Source organism: Rhipicephalus sanguineus, chromosome 6, assembly GCF_013339695.2.
Source record: "Rhipicephalus sanguineus isolate Rsan-2018 chromosome 6, BIME_Rsan_1.4, whole genome shotgun sequence".
Taxonomy (NCBI): Eukaryota; Metazoa; Arthropoda; class Arachnida; order Ixodida; family Ixodidae; genus Rhipicephalus; species Rhipicephalus sanguineus.
In genome coordinates this window covers 109,219,670-109,234,070 of record NC_051181.1, presented here as the reverse complement: position 1 = coordinate 109,234,070, position 14,401 = coordinate 109,219,670, and the positions used below count along the sequence as shown (strand labels likewise).

Here is a 14,401-nt window from a genome sequence, read left to right as displayed (position 1 = left end):
GCATGTACCGCTCTAAGCGATTTGCTTGAAGTCGAATGACATATAACAGCCAGGCCTTCTTAACACGTGCATAGCGTTTATTCTTGATGCGAGAGATGTTTTAACTGCTACTCGCTCTACAGTGAATGCGGTGCATATAACGGAAGTGAAACAACATCTTTTGCATTAAAAACTCTGAATGAGCCGAAATAGTAAAGTTCTTGAAAAATACAGCGGCGTTGTTTAAAGCCGCATTGTCTATAAACACAAGCTTCCTGAACACCATATACGAAGAAGACTGCTACAGCTTCTACTGGGCCCTCGTTTTTTTTTTTTTTTTGTGGCATGGCTATCCCTGCGAGGGCACGCCACACAAGCCGCCGACCAAATAGAGCGCCCTTAAGGTGGGGACGTGTCGAGTGGTGCTTCCGCGAACTGGTCCGGCAGCGCGGTGCACTCTATGGTGTCCGGCAGGCACATGGCCAGGTAGGCTGCAGTCACACACATTATCGACACCACGCCCAGTGGCACCGAAGAGACTGGCAGAAGTCCCAAGTAGGCGGCCAGAGGCGTAGCGACACTCGCGACAGCCGAGAAGGACTTGCACAGTGCAAGGCCCGTGCACCGCACCACCGTAGGGTACATCTCGGCCGTGTACAAGGTGCCCACGGTCTGCGACGCATCTACGCTCACACTCGCCACCAACAGAAGAGCCGCGCTGGGAACTACGCTGTCGTCGCCGAGGGTGGCGGCCACGAAGCAGGCGAGGGCGGCAAGGCCCAGCGCCCAGCACTGCGATGCCCGGCGTCCCATACGTGCAGCAGACACGATGGCGACACACTCCGTCGGGAAAGCCAGCAGCGAGGAGAGCGCCAGCAGTGCCGCAGGGTACCAGTCCAGGTAGTGAATCTTCAGCGAGGCTGCTTCCGACGCGACCGTGGTCACCGTCCACAGGTAGTACAGGATTACGCTGTTGTGCCTGCAGCATCGCGCACGTTGCGCGTCGCAGTGAGCATCCTGGGCAGCTGCATCCAAACGACCCGGCTCGAAGTCCCGCCGCGTGCGCGCCCACTGCTGACGCACTTCGAAGAGGCTCTGGCCGTTCAGCGTGGCCGCCTGCAAGATGACTGCCTCTGCCTCTTCTACGTTGCCCCGGGCAAGCAGCCAGCGAGGTGACTCTAGTATGACCGAAAATATGTTGAGCATGAGAAGGCAGGGGAGCATGCTGGTCACCTGCAGCGTGTACCAGCTGAACTTCGCCCACATCATAACGGAGGCTATGAACGCGCCGAACACCTTGCCCATCATCGCCGCTATCGAGTACAGCGTGCGATGCTCCGGGGACAGGACTTCTACCAGTAGCACGAAGCTGGTGTTGAACAGCGTGCTGGCGGCTGCTCCCTGTAAGAGGCGCATGGCGATAAAGTTGTTCATGATGGTGGAGAACACGATTACTACGCCGGACGCTTGGAGCACTACCGTGGAGAACTGTATCACCGGCTTCCGGCCCAAACGGTCGGCGACTTGCCCCGACACAATCAAAGTGAAGATGGCACCTACTGCAAAGGCGGAACAGCTGAGTGGCAGGTACCATGCACGCTCGCACACCAGATTGAAATCCTGGACTATGGAAAACCCGTAGGTGGACTGCGCGTACTCCCACTTCTGACAGGGCACCGTGGCGATGTTTGTCGTGTTCCACTCTGCGTTCATTCGGCACCTGCTGTAACGGTCATCCTCGGATCGTGGAATCATTACCTCCTTCCACATTGCCGTCGATATGTTGCGAAGATGCGAAGGTCTGGCACACCAATAGTCGACGTCGTGGTTGACGATCCGCAATGGCAACGTGTGGAACGGTAGCACAAAGGCGACCAGCAGGACAAAGTAGAACACGGTGGTTTGGAAAGCCCCATGCTTCCCTACTAGCTGTGAAGCCTCTTCGCATTGCGAGCAGCCGGCCGCCTTAAGAGCGGGAGAGTGTCGTGAGCTCTGAACTGGATCAGCTGGCAGGCTACCCGAAGTTCGCGACGAGGATGGTATATTCTGACCAACGCATGGTGCGGAATCGTGGTGGTCGTGCTGCTCGTCATACCAACGCAGCTTGGATCGATGCCGCTGCGGCTGTTCGGCGAGTCTGGTACGCTCGTCTGATGCTCCACTTCCCGCCGCAACTTGGACGTTGGCTGGCTGCTGCATCTGCGCTGACTGTTGAGGCCACTGTGGAGAGCCACCAGAAGAGGAGGAGCGTAGGCGAGACAGCAGGGGAGTAAGAAGCATCTGTCCCCTGTTGACCCATTCGCCGGAGAGGCTCCGCAAGCGCATAGATCGAACGGCTGCCAGCTCGCGGAGCGACGTGCGGCGCCTCACTACCGCCCCGTACGAAGCACCCAGCAGCAAAGGCCGGTTGGCATCGCGTTGCTTCGCGGGCTGTACCTCAGGATGTGACGGTACCTGGGTTGGTAGGTGAAGGGGCGCCGTCGTTGAGTTGGGAACGGCGCATGCGCCAGGTTGCGAAGCAGGGGGCTCCGCGGGCGTTGCGAGAACCGTTGGTGACAATCCGGGGCCTGCGCTAGAGACCATCGATGGTGGAAGCAGAGGTGACAGTCCGTCGGCGTTCGTGGATGCCGAAGAGAGAGACAACACCGGCAATGGCACAGTGGGCGGGGATGCAGCGACGCCTGCAGTTTCCTGCGAAAATGCTGACGGTAGCGATAGTGGAGGCACGGCGGCTTCTGTCAGCAACGGCACTTCCATGTTGGGCTGTCGCGACTCCTTTCTCTTCGTAAGGCTGGTGCTCCTAATGTCTTGAAACTCCTGCGCTGACGCCGTCTCTCCTGGCATAGAAGATGGCGGCGTCTGGAAGTCTGTCATCTTCCGCTCTCGCTTATGGCGTCGTGGCTTCGGCATCTTCGGCATGATGTGGCCGTATTGCGGAGCGGCTGCGATTCAGTGATATTCCACAGGCAGCGATCTTTCGTAATGACGGACGGGGAGCGGCTTCTCGGTGGTGTTGCTCATCCAGCGTTCGATCTTCTGGCACCTCGCGGGCCGAAGAAATCTCGCGGCTGATGATGATGATGATGATGATGATGATGTGCCTCTACACATGGCTCATACCCACACTGCGGGATTGGCCAAGAATTGTTAATGCTTGTCGCCCACCGTTTTCCTCGGACGCTCACAGTTTCGCTATCGTGACTTGGCTGCAATGTCCTATTTTGGTCACTTACATTTTCTCTTCATTCGCAGAAAACAACCCCGTAGCTTCTATATGAAAGAATTGTCACCATCTCTATGAGTATCTGTTGCAGGCGCCTGTTGTTGACGTTGAGGTGCCACCTGTGTTCTGCCAGCTGTCTGGTGGCGCCGCCTGTGTCGGGGGCTGAGATGGGCGTGTCAGAATAAATTACTTCATGTTTCGACGCGGACCGGTGCGGACGTGTTTCTGTTTCAAACATGCGTAGCGTCCGAGCCAACTCAAAACAAAACAGTGGACACAGGCGTTTTCTCTATTTTAAGTTTTAATAAAGCATCCCCAAATAGATGTGACGATGATGATGATTCTACACCACATCGCGCGCACCTACAAGGGGAATAGGACAAAAATCGGGTAGCTAAACGTTCAGTCAACAGCGTAAAAAAACAACATAACGGTAACAATGACAAATTTTAACCTTTAAATAGAGGAATGCATCACTTCCGCTTGTCACTGTATAGTCGATAGATTATTCTGGAAAAAACTACTTTTCAATGCAATACAGACCCAACGCAGCAAACAAGTAGATGTTTCTACGCAAAACACCAAGCATGACGAGGAACCATATTTCCGTGTTTGTCCCTTCGGATTCATTATCATCACTAGTATTATGACATATCTTTAGCCGCTATTGCCGTCCTCGACGTTACCTGGTCGGTTATATATACCGCTGAAATGCGTAACGCCTAATTCCAATCATATCTTCAGTAGAATGCGGGCCTCAACGAAGTTAGCATGGCATATTCTGCTGCGCGCATCGTTTATGTATTTCAAATAAGATTGGAAAAAAAAGAGAAGCGAACATAAAAGCAGAAGCTCGGAGGCGTTGATTCTGGTCTCTTTCAGATGCTCTGCAGTGTACTTGGCGGCCACACTATCTTGCGTAAAGAGTGTATATGGTCTGCATCGCACATCCGAGGCCCCGTCACATGTGTGAAATACTACATATCCTGACAGTGTATCCTACTCCTACACTCCTTAGGCAGTTTCGCATGGGCATACTTAAGGCAAGATAACGCGCGCCGCGATTATCAATGCACATCTGAAAAGAAAACCTAGTTTAACATAGTTTCACTCAGAACACAACCTTGAGACTAATAGTATATTATGCTAAATTCGTTCGGCTTTAAATATTTTATTACTGATACTTGGCCCTTCAAATCAGTAGGTTAATTAACTATGGCACCTAAGAATGATACACTGCAGTACATAATGGCAAAATCGACCCACCAGTTGGTCAATCCCCTGCATATGGTATGAGCCACGCTCAGAGGACAACAACAACACATTGAGAGGCACACTACGTACTATCGGCGTCAAATGAAACCCGAACAGCGGCAAGCATTCGCAGTGGCATAGTGCACGCCCTCCAGTCATCACCATTGACGGGCGAGCGCATCCGGTTTGACAGCACTGCGCATATGCGCGCCAGTCCATGGTGACAACCGGACGGCGCGCACTTGCCGCTGTTCGGGTTTTGTTTGACGCCGATAGTACGTTGGGGTGCTTCTTCACCACGACAGGATCGCCAGGGGGTGATTTCATACGTGACATCGCCCGCTTGAAGCAACCAGCGATAAGGGCCGGTGTAGCGCGATAGTGACTTCTCCAAAAAGCCAACGCACAGCAACGAAGACTATATAAGAACCAGGCTACCTGGCATGTAACGTACTGCATCACGACTGTCCAGCGAGTCCCCTAGTTGAGGTTGGGCAATATGGCGCCTCTGCTGCTCCTTAAGTGCCGCTTCACAGGCGTACTACGACGAAGAATTTAGTCCCGCCGGCAGGAGTGCCTTAAAAGGTAGTGTATGGTCGTGGCCGGGCGGGCAGAAATAGATGGAGTAAACTCATCGGTACCATGACGAGAAGAATTGTTTGCAAATGTGATGAGTGGTAAAGCAGCGTACCAGTCGTGACGGTCATACTATATAGCATGTCAGTGGGATTTGGTTGAGACCCTCGGTTAGACCATTCGTACGCGTATGTGGGTGGTAAGCAGTAGCGATTTGGCGCTTAGTCAGACACCAGTCTAGATGGTCATTGATCAGTTTAGATAGAAAGCTTTGGTCGTTGAAGAGCGGGTGAGATGAACACAACTCGGTGCATTTTGGGATCGAAGTGCGCCACTTTGTTGCTGAGGTCACATATATTACCAAAATTTGACAGCAGCTTATGGGAAGAGCAGGTGTACCATAGCATAGAGAACATGAAACTTACCTTAAACCAGGTCATCAGGGACTATGGGCGTTTATGTATACGGGTTAGACTTAATAAAAGTGATACAAAAGAGGCTGAATTCGATTCAGGAGTTTCAATAAGCTTCCTCGTGGAGAATCCTATCAGCAAAGTTTCTTGAACTCGAAATTGAATTTCCTCGCAATCTTCAGCTAGGAGGCGCCCATAAATTTGTTACGTTGCATAACTCTATTTCGTTTCACCTCATGAGGCAGTTGTGAGGTTTATTTTTCGGTCCTTGGCGGAAAAGCAGTGAAAACTTATTGCCAAAAGCTCTCGGCTTACACTGCTGCGGCAAGGGCAAATAATGAATGTTGTACCACAAAAAGCGCGCTCCAACTTGTCACTTAGCATAATAAAAAGGCGTTTAAGTGGAAACAAAATTAAGGCTGATTATACCATTAGGGTATTTTTAATCTCCAGTGCGCAGCGAAGTTCTTTTTCTTTTTTTTTAACAGGAATCTTTTCGTCCAAATGTGTGCTACTATCTGCTATAGTGTCCACCAACTTGCTTAAATTATGAGCACAAGGAAAACTGAGCAGGGGCAATTTGCCCAAAAAGATGTGAAGACTTTGTGTACTGCGTTGGAGCTAAAATACTTTAGTTCGGTAAGTACTACGTGAGACTTTCCGTGACTGTACACATAGGAATTTACGAGGTTTATTCACGCCAGGCTGGAAAAGACGGTGCCTGGTTCCCGAAGCAGTGCCGTCGCAAAAACTTCCTGTCCGGCTCTTGGACCGTCCAAAACACGCCGAGCGTCGCCGGAAGGCGCTCGGCACAAGGGCGGCAAGAGTGACTTTGTTTCAATGTTGCTCTTTTATGCTGCATATTCGGACGTGGCCGGCCTCATAGACTGCCTCTCCTTCCGTTAGCAGCCGCGATGTGCTGAACTGCTGGTCAACGAACTCGTTGATACCAGAGACCGGCAGAGTCACTGAAAACGAGATACGGTAATTGTAATTAGTAGTCGAACAAGCGATTCACAGGTGTTGGCATGATATCACATCAGTCAAGGTACCCCTCGCAGAGAAGCACACGAAGCGGAAGCGTGGATAAAGGAGACAAAAATATATGCGGTTGAACTTCTACTTATTAAAAAAATTCTGCAGATCCCCCGTACCGTGGGACTCGACCTTATGCGAAGCATGCGGCGGGTAGGTGACTGTGGCGTAACTTTTTTTACTTAGCGACACGTTACAAAATGACGCTAAAGATTTGTATAAATTTTATACGCACAGATATATATGTTGAAGAGACGCACATGTGTTATATAACCAGTTGTTTACGGTTGAGTAACGCTGCCAATGGCAACGTGGGTATTACCAACACCAGAAGCGGTAAGCTGATATGTAGTGCTTATACGTGTCCGAGAACGCACGCACGTTTCACGAACCCGTGTGCATGTGTGCAAGAAGTTCTTGACAGTTCTTGAACAAGGGCATCGTCACCGTGATCTGTGCGCACCAGCAGCTGGTCATGACATGTTATATGATCCGGTCGTGATTGTGGTGACGATGCGTCCATGTGTAGGGAAGTATGTGGTATAGTAGAGCTGTTGGAATTCGTGGATGCCTCGGTCATTTCGTCGACAAATTGTCTGTCGACAGAGCCGGCGAAATGCCAGAACCTGAAGCCACCCTTCGCGTTGGTGAGGTATAGGCCGTGGAGGCTGGTAGGCCTAGATAGTGCTACATAGACCAACATCAGTGCATGGTATTTGTCGTATTCGTAGACTACATGGGCGTATGTGGCCTACGTAGACTAGTCTACAAAGCGGCTGTCAATCAATCTGGCATCATCCTCAGTCAGCATGAGGCTATCGCCCAGCCTCGTAAGAAATGGAGAGGACACTGCGTCTTTTGGTGGACGAAGTGCGCTTTACGGTGTGGTGATGTGAATATCATATGTAATTTTCGTTAATGTATTCCTCCGGAGTCGAGTAATGCTTCAATATAGCTTGCTGAATCATAGGAATACAAACGTAATGTTTATTAGACTGCTATAAAAGCGAAGCCAACACTGGAACTACAGATGTTAATCTGAAATGACGCCTGTATCGTAGGAGTACACATCGTAGGAGTATCACGTAGTATTTATTGCTTTCTTGTAAAATTAGGTAACCAGCACCACAACCAGAATTGACGTTGCACCGATTTTACGCTTGCGTAGGCTGTTTTTCCAAACCAGTTTAGAGACCTGGCATGACTCAGTGGTAGAATACCTGATTGCAACGCAGAATGCTTGGGTTCGATTCCTGCTGGGATCTTAATTTTCGTTTTTTCCATTCGTTGAGTCCGCGCTGCCGATGTTGGTTTTCCTTAACGCTCTAGCATTTAAGTTACCAATGTCTGTTCTCGCCGTTCTTGGGTAGATATAAACTGTCAATCACCTGTGGCGCATACCCGTACACCGCGGGCCGTGGTAAACGGGTATGTGCCACACGTGTCTAGTGGAAAGGGTTTGACGACGTACGCGACAGGATTTTAACGTTATTCATGTCATGACCCGGCAATCATATTCGTCAAATGCTCGTACCCTCTCATGCAAATTTTGGTCTACACCAAGTTAAGGAGGCGATCATGAAAGCACCCAGACGTAGGCGGCTAGATAGATAGATAGATAGATAGATAGATAGATAGATAGATAGATAGATAGATAGATAGATAGATAGATAGATAGATAGATAGATAGATAGATAGATAGATAGATAGATAGATAGAAACGCTCAAAGTGCCAGAGGTTCGCTAAGAAATGCTTCGCGTTTAATATATCTGTTATAAATCATCGTCCGGCAACAGTTCTGGCTAAAGGTGTAAGCCGCACTCACCACGAGCGTTGTGGACATTGCTGTTCTTGCGGCAAAATAACTTATGGCTACCTTTACGAAAGACCTCGCGAACGTAATAACCCATGTCGAAGCATCGTTTGCACTCGGCCATTTGATTACGCGCTGAAAACTAGGGCAAGGTGGCAAGGTGTTGCCGTGAATTTTGCGCGGCACTCCGCGCCGATCGAAACGGTACCTCTCGGCCGCGCAACTTCCACGCAAAAGCACGAGATAGGTGCGCGATTTCGCGCTTGCCTCAGTAAACATAAATGTACACGAGATGCGCGAATGCTTCGAGTTACAGATTATTAGGTAAATTACATAACTCACCTTTTAGAAGAGTGGCCTCTTCACGTTCGGTATCCATGGCTCCACGCGCACTCGCTCCGTCCAGAGTGAGCGACGCGACGATGACAGCGCGTTGGCTCACGAAAAACCTTTGCTGACAAACACACTGATTGCTTCACAGCTAATACAAGTGCATTCAACGCTTGTAAAACGAGAAAAACCGTGGCTGAACACTGGCGACGTCGAGCACTCCACGCACTCGGTACCACTTGATGCCGTTTTATACGTCACAGAGAGATTCCGGCAGATGGCGCCACGGTATGTTCTCGCCGTCAATAGCTACGCGTCATAATAGCGAGTGTCGTGTCTTTCTTGTGCCCTTTTGTCTCGTCAAAATGCGCTACTTCCCCTATACGGTATGATTATCAATCACTAACTAACCAAGCTTTCAACCTTATTGAACCTCTGAGTACGCAACAGCGACTAAAATACATTGCTCGGTAAATCTTCCTGCTCCTGCAGCAGCAGGAAGGTCACATTTTGAAGGTCATTTTTCTGTATTACGTTTCTTAACTGTGTTTCTTCCGCAAAGGCGACACTGAAGGAGCTATTTTCAGGCTAACGCCTTAGAAAAAAAAAGGGGGGGGGGGGCTACAAACCGACAAGCAGCATCGACACTGCCCAATCGAGTGGCTGAGCTTGTAAGAGCTGCGCCGGACGGGTGCTCGATCCAACAGCAACAAAAATAAGTACTCAGGACCGGGTGCAAAGAACAAATGCCTGCCCACATAGTGCAGAATATCAACTAAAAAATAAACAGCCCACCTCTTGGCACATAGCGTCTGTCACTATAGTGACGTCATAATCCGGGAGGGCTTTTCTGCCTTGCTCGATTGCGTCAGAGTAATATAAGCAGAGTGCGACAACGGCTTTTTTTTTTTCGCCCTCGAACGGACCTGCCATGATTGGGTGCACGCGTGTAATCTGCTCAGTGGCGTCAGCGTCCAGGATGAATAAAGGACACTACAGGGCACCGGCCGTGCACGTACCGGGGCCCGATAATAGAATTCTTCGGCAGCGAAGACTCCCAAGCCTCGGATCAAGGATTGGCCCGAAGGAACAACACAGTACGCGGCTCCTGCATTGGGAAAAGAAATAAATTCCGCAGCTCAGGAAAAAAAAACATACAATGGCCGTCAAGGAGGAGCCAGCCGAAAGATAGGGTCTACCAGCCGGCGTAAGAAGAAACCATTTGTTTCACCGCCCACCCCTTCTTTTTTCTTCTTGCGTCGTGTCCTAGTGAGAAAAGTTTGTCCTCTGCAACCTCTTCCCTCTTGTCCTCTGGGTGCCGAACCTGCTTTACTTCTCATTTATTTCTCATGAGCTCTTCCTTCGTTTTTTTTTCTACTTCGACTGTGGCATTACTGAGCCCCTGCTATTTCTGAGAAGGGCTTTACGGGCGGGCAGCCTCATTAGCGCGGTGGTTCGACGCCACCGTCGCCACCGTGGGCCGGATTCGGCGCATGAGCAGAACCCCGTTATGGCAGGCGGTTACGGTTCCTTCATTGTTGTGTGGCAACTATTAAGATAAATGCCGCCGCACGTGTCGATCTTTTTTAATCGCGCGAGTGCGGTCCGGTGCCCTGCGTTTGGATACATTTGCCATGCATGCGCTCCCTTTCGGTGTCTGTAATTGCTGCCCTTCTGCTCAAAAGAGGATTCCGCAAAGATGAAGAAGCATGTAATTTTCTTTCTCTGTATTGAACAGTTTATTTTAAAGGGGTCATGAACCACTTTTCCAAGTAATGATCTAATGGCCTCAGTATCGGAGTGTACTGCCTCCCGAATCGATTGCCGCAAAAATTTCTCGAATCCGTCAAGAATCAGCGGAGTTACGGGGGTTTGGCGCACGCTCCCAGCGCCTTCTCTCTTTTCTCGTGCCGGCGAGCGCACTGGAAGCTAGACAGGGAGGGATGGCATGGGGGAAAGAAGTTACGCCAGCGCGCGTCATGAAACGCGATCGCTCTCCCGCTGTGATTCGCTTGCGCGAGTGCGGCTACCGTGTACTGAGGAGTGCGGCGCCGGCAAGTGGCGGCACCCCGCGGCAAGAAGCGCATCTGATCCGAACGCCGCTCTCGATTTACGTCGGCTATCGGCCAATAAGCATGCTATGTCTCTTGCGACGTACAGCGGACAGACGCCCCGCCCACCGACGAGAGTGAGGACCGGCCTCTGTTTGAAAAGAGGGTGCCTGGGGAAACGACAACTTCGCGCTCCGCTTGTGGCCATTACGCGGCGCGCACGACTGTAATATTTGGCAGAGCAGTTCATAGCCGTGTCAGCTTTCCGCAGGATGTGTTTTTTCAATCAGCCCAAGGGGTGCTTCATGACCCCTTTAACACGAAAGTGTTTTATGCCAGGGTTCACCTAGACTTCATTGACGTATTTCTGTCACGGATATGACGTTGTGAAATGTGCACTAACAGATGGCAATTAAGAAACAAGAAGAAAAAGTTCCGTCGTTGGGAATCGAACCCGCGACCCCTCGCTCTGCACCGCGCGGCGCGAAACGACTCGGCTACTAAGCCACGTTCTTCAGCACGCTAACGGCGAGCTTTTTATATGCACCATTTACCGCTGGCGGTGCGCAGAGCTCGAAGGCACTTGTTTTCGTTATCACCAGCGAGATGACACGATGAGTGCGCTTTAAAGGTCGTCGTCCCGCTCGCTGCGATGCGCCCCCCCCCCCCCCCGACCTGTACTTGGCCCTACAGGGCGTGGTCGCCCGTGCGCGCGCGCGCTTATCTCGTCATGGAGGTAGTTTGTACGTCTTGCGCTTTCACCGAAATTTTCCGCTGAAGTTACAGAACGCACAAAGGTCACTTCGCTCGCTGCAGCGGCCGCGTTTGCGGAAGGAGCGCGCTGCTCAAGTACACAGAAGTAACAACCGTGACAGTTCGTGCTCGTCCTGTGTGTGTGTTTTTTTTTTTTTCGTGCGTCCTTTGTGCTTGAACAGCACGCTGAAAGTTTCGAGCTGCTTACCGTTCTTCGCGTGACATCCCAATTTGTTGCTATCGGGCTCATTGCTTCGCCCTTGCGGCGAAACAATGCGCAATAAACGCTCAACTACCTCTGCGAAGACACGTTTCACTTTCGTGTTATACCGATTCCTGTGACGGAGGGATCAGCCATGTTTTTTTTTCTTTCCACCTACTGATATAATGGTCACGTGGTTAGAACAACTCTAAACTTCTAAACTGCCTAAGGAGAGACTTCAAAGGCCCTATGTTGCAAATAAGGCGAACACTAAGCGGTAATGTTGTTTCCTTGTTACATTCACAACATTAGGTCGTTTGTTCGGGCTTGAAGTCTTTTGCCTATCTATCGTTATGTAGTCATTAAACGGAACCGACTATACTGTTAGTGTTAGATAGCCAAAAGCGATTTCTTTTTCAATCAATGACAAAACCTATGTGCCGCATGTACCTGTTCAAGATAAAACGCCGATCAAAACTATTATACTGTTCATTGGCATGCTACCGTAGTCGCCCAGCCCACTAAATGTCGGCGCCAAGGTACACTCAATGAATGCAAACACATATACTTGGACTCGGGAGGGGACGCGCGCTACATGTTGCTGAATGCATGATAAAAAAGATTTACGTGATTGGTTACTATATGTATATGCATTAACTCTATGTCTAGTTGCCAAGTGAAGGCCGATGTTTATTATATTCAACACCTGCCTTTGTCTGAGAAGCAGACACGAAGTTGACACGTTGATACAGAGAGCAGTGCTGAAAAGCGAGTTTGTTCTGCATAGCGCACTACCTGATTTCATTTCTTTTTTACCTGCTCTAACGAAAAAAAAAATCAAAGCACTGTAAACTTGGCTTCTAATAGCTTCAATTTTCTCATTCATTAATACATCGCTGTAAAAGTCTGTAAATATACTTCGGAACCTAACTATCGGCCAGTAGTGCCTTCGTGTGGGACATTCGCTATTTGCTATAAATTGAGCTAATGCAATTGCGAGTCATTTGGCTGCTGCCAAATGAGGCCATTACTGCGTTACAGGTGCGCTTAAACAGGCCCACCGGAGTTGGCCCGTATCTAATGCTTGCTCTGCATGTTCGTGTCCCCTTGGATCGCCTATCTAATTCACGGCTCGTTAAGACTGAGGCAGGTGAACATCAGCTTCCCATCCGAGTAGAAGCAGAAAGCACCGCTCAGTTGCTTTCTTATTCATGACGCTATTTCTTTTCCCTCGGCCAGCCGACAGCATTCTTCCTTTACTGCGCTCTTAAAACAACGCCCTCAAGAGCGGCGACATTGCTGTGCGCATTTTCATTTAGCTAATGAGAAGACATTCTTACTGACATGTTCCTTGTGATTTTAGCTTGATCTTACAACGCAGCTACTCAAACCGCCATCCGACGAAGTGGAGCTATCAAGCATATTTAGAACGTTTATTTGGATAAAGATGATATGAATATAAGTTTACTACCGCGCAGGGCGAGAAGTTCGTTTTAACTGCGCGAAAACATTTTACAAGAACTAGATATTCTCGACATTTCTTTTCTCATGCTTGATTAAGTTTAATGGAGGCCTCAACATCGTCAGTCTATAGTTGTTGGAAGTAGCGATGACTGTATATAAGAGATAACATAGGTAAAGAAATGGATACACTGGTAAATCAAAACACTGCTCGAACTCAGGTTTCGAATACCGGAGCCGAAAAGAACTGCTGCTCGTTTTCAGATTTATTTCAGCTGATCTACTAGCGGTGGTACTCTGCCAACTAATGATATAAACGCATCATTTAATCTACCACCAAAGCATTGGCTGTAATGTGAGTACGATGGTCGGCAGGTGGAAAACGGAAACCACTACTGTAGTACTAAAAGCGATAACTCTGATCTCCGGCTCGCAACGCCGGAGCGCAAAAAGCGCGACCAACAGCGCGTCTCTGATGAATTACATCAGAAAATCCACGCTCTGACGCAGACCCTTGAAACCACCACCTCCTCTCTTACCTCCCGACTCACGGAGCTAAAGAGGCAACTTGCAACGCTCGCCACCTCGACCTCCGACTTCCATGTAACCAAACAGGCTGACACGGTCGAAGCCACCACCACCGCGCACCACACTCGCTTGGTTCAACTGGAAACTTCGATTGTCCGGATTCTCACCACCCTCGAAAGCCAATCCAAGCAATCGCAATCCTTCACTTCTATGCTGAACACTCTGCAAGAGTCGCTCCCTCCGGAAAAAAAGAAAGAGAAGGAACGTGCTCACGCAAACGCCTCCGCCCCTACACTGAGATGGCGTGTGGAAAGGATCTCTAGATTTTGCTGTGAAACTGCCGCAACCTTCGCCACAATAGGAACCCCCTCCACTTATATCTTTTCACCCGCCTCTCCTGGCCCCATTTTCTCCTTCTTCAGGAGAATCGGACGGCCCGCACCGTCTCAGGTCACCGCGGAATATATGATAAGCCACGTATAAATATGCGAATCACTTGATCCGCACATTAGAGTTCGACGGTGGTAGGTGCATTAACACACGACTGCGCGAGCGTAACTATAACTGTAAGCAGAGTCACCCTCGAAACGTAGACTTCGTTGTAGCCTGGCAAATGAAACGGACACCAGAAAGAAACGTACGACGACACACAGCGCTAACAACAAGCCCACGTATTTACCCTTATTGGAGACATAGGCGTGCACATGAAGGGGCAGAGGGAGGAGGGGGGGGAGCATCCGCTCCCCTTAATTATCTAAAGGGGGCGCCAATTCTGTCCCAAA

The 14,401-nt window shown here is 49.8% G+C and overlaps 1 protein-coding gene across 1 annotated transcript; it reads right to left on the bottom strand.

Moving 5' to 3' along the window:
• Positions 1-378: 378 nt before the first annotated feature.
• LOC119397468 (organic cation transporter protein) lies at positions 379-2,853 on the bottom strand. Its single transcript, XM_037664894.1, has one exon. It carries the CDS (start codon positions 2,851-2,853, stop codon positions 379-381), a length of 2,475 nt encoding a protein of 824 aa, XP_037520822.1.
• Between the last annotated feature and the right edge of the window lie 11,548 nt (positions 2,854-14,401).